At 33.7% G+C, this 3,794-nt stretch overlaps 1 protein-coding gene across 1 annotated transcript; it reads left to right on the top strand.

Moving 5' to 3' along the window:
• Positions 1–433: 433 nt before the first annotated feature.
• LOC149926757 (uncharacterized) lies at positions 434–1,953 on the top strand. The gene is made up of 2 exons (XM_090157752.1): positions 434–659; positions 725–1,953. The coding sequence occupies exons 1-2, from the start codon at positions 434–436 to the stop codon at positions 1,951–1,953; spliced, it is 1,455 nt and encodes a 484-aa protein (XP_090013878.1).
• The last annotated feature ends 1,841 nt before the right edge of the window (positions 1,954–3,794 follow it).

The raw sequence follows: 3,794 nt of genomic DNA, 5'->3' as shown, positions 1-3,794 counted from the left end.
GCATTAGATTTTAAAAATAATTTAATCTTGAACCATATGGTTTTATTTCGTCATGTGGTGCAACTTTTAAATATCTATAAAACCCAATTTTCGTTACCTCTAGATCTTATCTTTCTAACTGTATAAGTATCGTTTCATTTATTTGTTTTGTTTTCTACTGGCAGACGGAAAAACCAAATCTGAGATTCTATAGAATTTAAAGATAGTTAATAAAAACTTCTTAAAATTGCCACAGAAATTTAATATCTGACATTTCAAAAAGATTTTAATAGGGAGTTAACAACTGACATAGGTTTGACGTCATTTTCAAAAATCGGCGCGATTTACACGCCATCTCTCGAGGCATCCGCGAACTATATTTCATAATAAAACTGTGGTCGGCCATATTGGGTAGAAATTATCTGTTTACAGACATACAGTCGGAGCTCTAAAGATGGTTAAAAGTTGCGGTGTCAAGAGGTGTAAAAGTGTTTTTGGGGCGATAGATAATGAGAGTAAGATAGGATTTTTCAGGATCCCTCGCGTAGTAAAACACCAAGGTGAAAAAACCGAGGAACTTTCAAAAGAAAGAAATCGTAAATGGCTTAGATTTTTAAGCCTTGAACCTGAAGCCTACAGTGAACATATGAGGATATGCTCAAAACACTTTCTCTCTGGAGGTAAAGGTTAACAAATATTTTGGTTAATTAAATAAGTATTCTAAAATATATCCAACATATTACAGCACCATCGTCATTGTTTGACACTTCTAATCCAGACTGGCTCCCGTCTAGATTCGTAAATGGCAATGAAAAATATGAAAGCGTCAACAGTTCAAAACTGCAACGTTTTGAAAGAAGACTTAAACGAGCGTGCCCAGAACAACTACCCAACGCTAAAAGAAGAAAAGTCAAAGCTTCACAATTAGATATTTCTAACATAAGCACCAACATCCTCGAAGATAGCGCACTTGGGTTATCATTACAAGAATCGGAGTTAGGAGTTGATACTTCTTTGGTTATGAATAGCACGTTTAATGAAATAAGCTTATCTGAAGTTTCAAAATCTCCTTTAAAAAACATTTCCAATGATTTTGGAACGCAAACTTATATGGTACGGAAGGATTTCAGTGCCCAGGTAACGGTTGGAAAAGAAGTGTGCGACTTCAGCGGGCAAACAGATATCGCTCCAAAAGAAAGTTCTGATACTCAAACAATGAAAGTTGAAATTATGGAAAATGAAACCCAAACGCTCTTCAGGGTTATTGAAATGTTTGAATTTGAAGCAAGCAAGCTCAAAGTTGAAGAATCTTTCACCGAAGCTGAAAAATTGAAAGCATCAATTAAAGAGGCAGAAGATAAAATTAAAAATTTGTTTGAAGACAATGTTCAGCTAATTTGTAAATTAGAGAAACTTCAAATTGAACTGAACTTAAGAAACTTCGTTCAATCAACATTCGTCAATGATGATTCCCGCACAAGGTTTTTTACCGGACTAGAAACCTACTCAACTCTCTTGACATTGTTTAACGGAATCAAAAGCTACTTGTTTCAAAATTCCAAACTGACCCCTTTCCAGCAGTTAATTTTGACTTTGATGAAACTCCGGCTTGGGTCCAGCAACAGAGACCTAGCGTATAGGTTCAACGTTTCCGAAATGACAATATCAAGATTATTTTATAACTGTTTGAATGCGTTATACAAACGTCTGACAAAATTTATTCACTGGCCAGATAGAGACGAGCTACAAAAAACAATGCCTATGTGCTTCAGAGATAAATTTGGTCAAAAGGTTGCACTTATCATCGACTGTTTTGAAGTTTTTATGGAAAAACCATCAAATATACTAACAAAAGCCGAAACATGGTCTAGTTACAAGCATCAAAACACAGTAAAATTCCTCATTGGAATAACCCCGCAAGGAACAGTTTGTTATCTTTCTAATCTTTGCCAATCAGTTGTGCCATTTGATTAAAATAATTTTCAAAATTAAAATCTTGCTCGTATAACCTGGAAAATTTTTTAAATAAATATCAAGTGATAGTTTTAAACAACTTCTTTTTCTTTTATTTTTTACTATGGTTTTTTTACGCTTATTTGATCGATTAACTTTAACACAATCAATGCAAAATCATTTCCCTTTGGGAACATCATTTATCTTTAAACACTAAATGAAACCACCGTAGTACACAATCTGCCTATCTGTTTCGATTGAACATCACGGACAAACCCATTCAAAATTATTATAGGCTAAAAGGCTTTTTCGATTATTTAATTGGTCCTCAGTAAATGGTGAAATACCGTGAATTAAATAATGATAAAGATGCCCATATTCTGTAGGCGGCAAATGTTCAAAACCAAACCCTACACCTCTATGTTCTCCATCCCCATGAACTTGTTTCAAATCGTCTGAATTCATTTTATATGGATCGATATTGTTGATTAATTTCATTTTTTCAAGGTACCTCTTTTTAACATGATCAGGGAGTTCATTAACATAATCTGAAGGAACATCTTCCTTTACTTTCTTAGTCCTACCCATGACTAGGTTATTCAACTTATTCTACGTTTCTACCCAATATGGCGGACACTATAGTTAATACAAATTCACGAGAGATGGCGCCAAAATTGCCAGCGAAAAAAAAAACCTCTACGTAATCTTTTTTTTTACCCCTCGGATGTTAACTCCCTATTAGTATGCAAATTTAATTTGTTTTTAATATTTGAATAAACCAGCGCATTATATTTTTTGAAAAATAATTTAATCTTAAAGCTATATTTTTATATCAGGAATTTATTTATTGGGCGAAATTTAAAAGATATATAATATTGAAATATTTTTCTAAATATATTTTGGGACCTTTAAACATCTTTCTTTGTTAACTTACATTTGCCAGTTGAGTCTATAGGTGTTGGTTTTGATAAATTACAAATTATAATATTTTGCAAGGGCACGTAACATTATGCATATTTCATGAAATTTAGTAAATAATCATTTTCATCATAGTTTTATTCTTCAACAAATGCCACAAACCACTCTTTGTCGTAAACAGCTGAAACATGTTGGCTGATGGAAATACATCGAATAAAATAGCAGATTCGCTATCTTGCACTGCCGTGTATTTAATTCATCCATCGTTAACTGATGCATACCAAGTTCAGTATTTGACTGCGGTACCAATTTATGGTGTGACTGAGTGCCAAAGATTGTCGAAGCGAAGGAAATTCGTTCTGAGAATTTATCACTGTGGTTTCTCACATCGGTTTTGGAAGCATTAAAAACTGTATTCCACTATTATTTTCTTCTGTCCATTGAGACAACTGAAGTGGACTTATTTGATTAAGAAACTCCTATACCGTCACTTGGGTTTTTTTCCGTGGCTAGTTGCAAAGTAATTTCAATCAGCAACCAAGAGAAAATATAACACATGATTGCGGAGGTTCAAGAAGTTCTTACAAATTTTGTATTGCGATGCAGTGCCATCATTGAAATAGTGGATATGCTCCAAATTTGGAGATAAATGTTGAAGCTCCATGTTCAGTTTCAATGTTTCATCCCTTACAATAAAACACGAAATAAGAGTTTTCTGCAAAAACGATTAGTATTAAAGCAAGTCTTCCTTCAATCTTCTTAAGTAAAAGGTTTGTGATTTAGCCACAAAGTGATGCTCAAGTGCTTTCTGGATTGATATTGGAACGTTTTCGGAGAAGTCACTTACTGTCTGTGTGAGCTCTTAGAGCTTCGTTGGCCTATCCAAGGCTTGAAAATTATTAATCAAATAACAACTCCATTTGAAGATAAAAACTATGACGAAA

The sequence above is a fragment of the Leiobunum rupestre genome, chromosome 9 (genome assembly GCF_980474605.1).
Source record: "Leiobunum rupestre chromosome 9, qqLeiRupe1.1.hap1, whole genome shotgun sequence".
NCBI lineage: Eukaryota > Metazoa > Arthropoda > Arachnida > Opiliones > Sclerosomatidae > Leiobunum > Leiobunum rupestre.
This window is presented reverse-complemented; position numbering and strand designations above follow the sequence as displayed.

Excerpts from the sequence above, each read along its gene's own strand:
- LOC149926757 (XM_090157752.1), top strand. The coding sequence starts at position 434 with ATGGTTAAAAGTTGCGGTGTCAAGAGGTGTAAAAGTGTTTTTGGGGCG. Across the intron at positions 660-724 it reads AAAACACTTTCTCTCTGGAG|CACCATCGTCATTGTTTGAC; the intron begins GTAAAGGTTAAC and ends AACATATTACAG.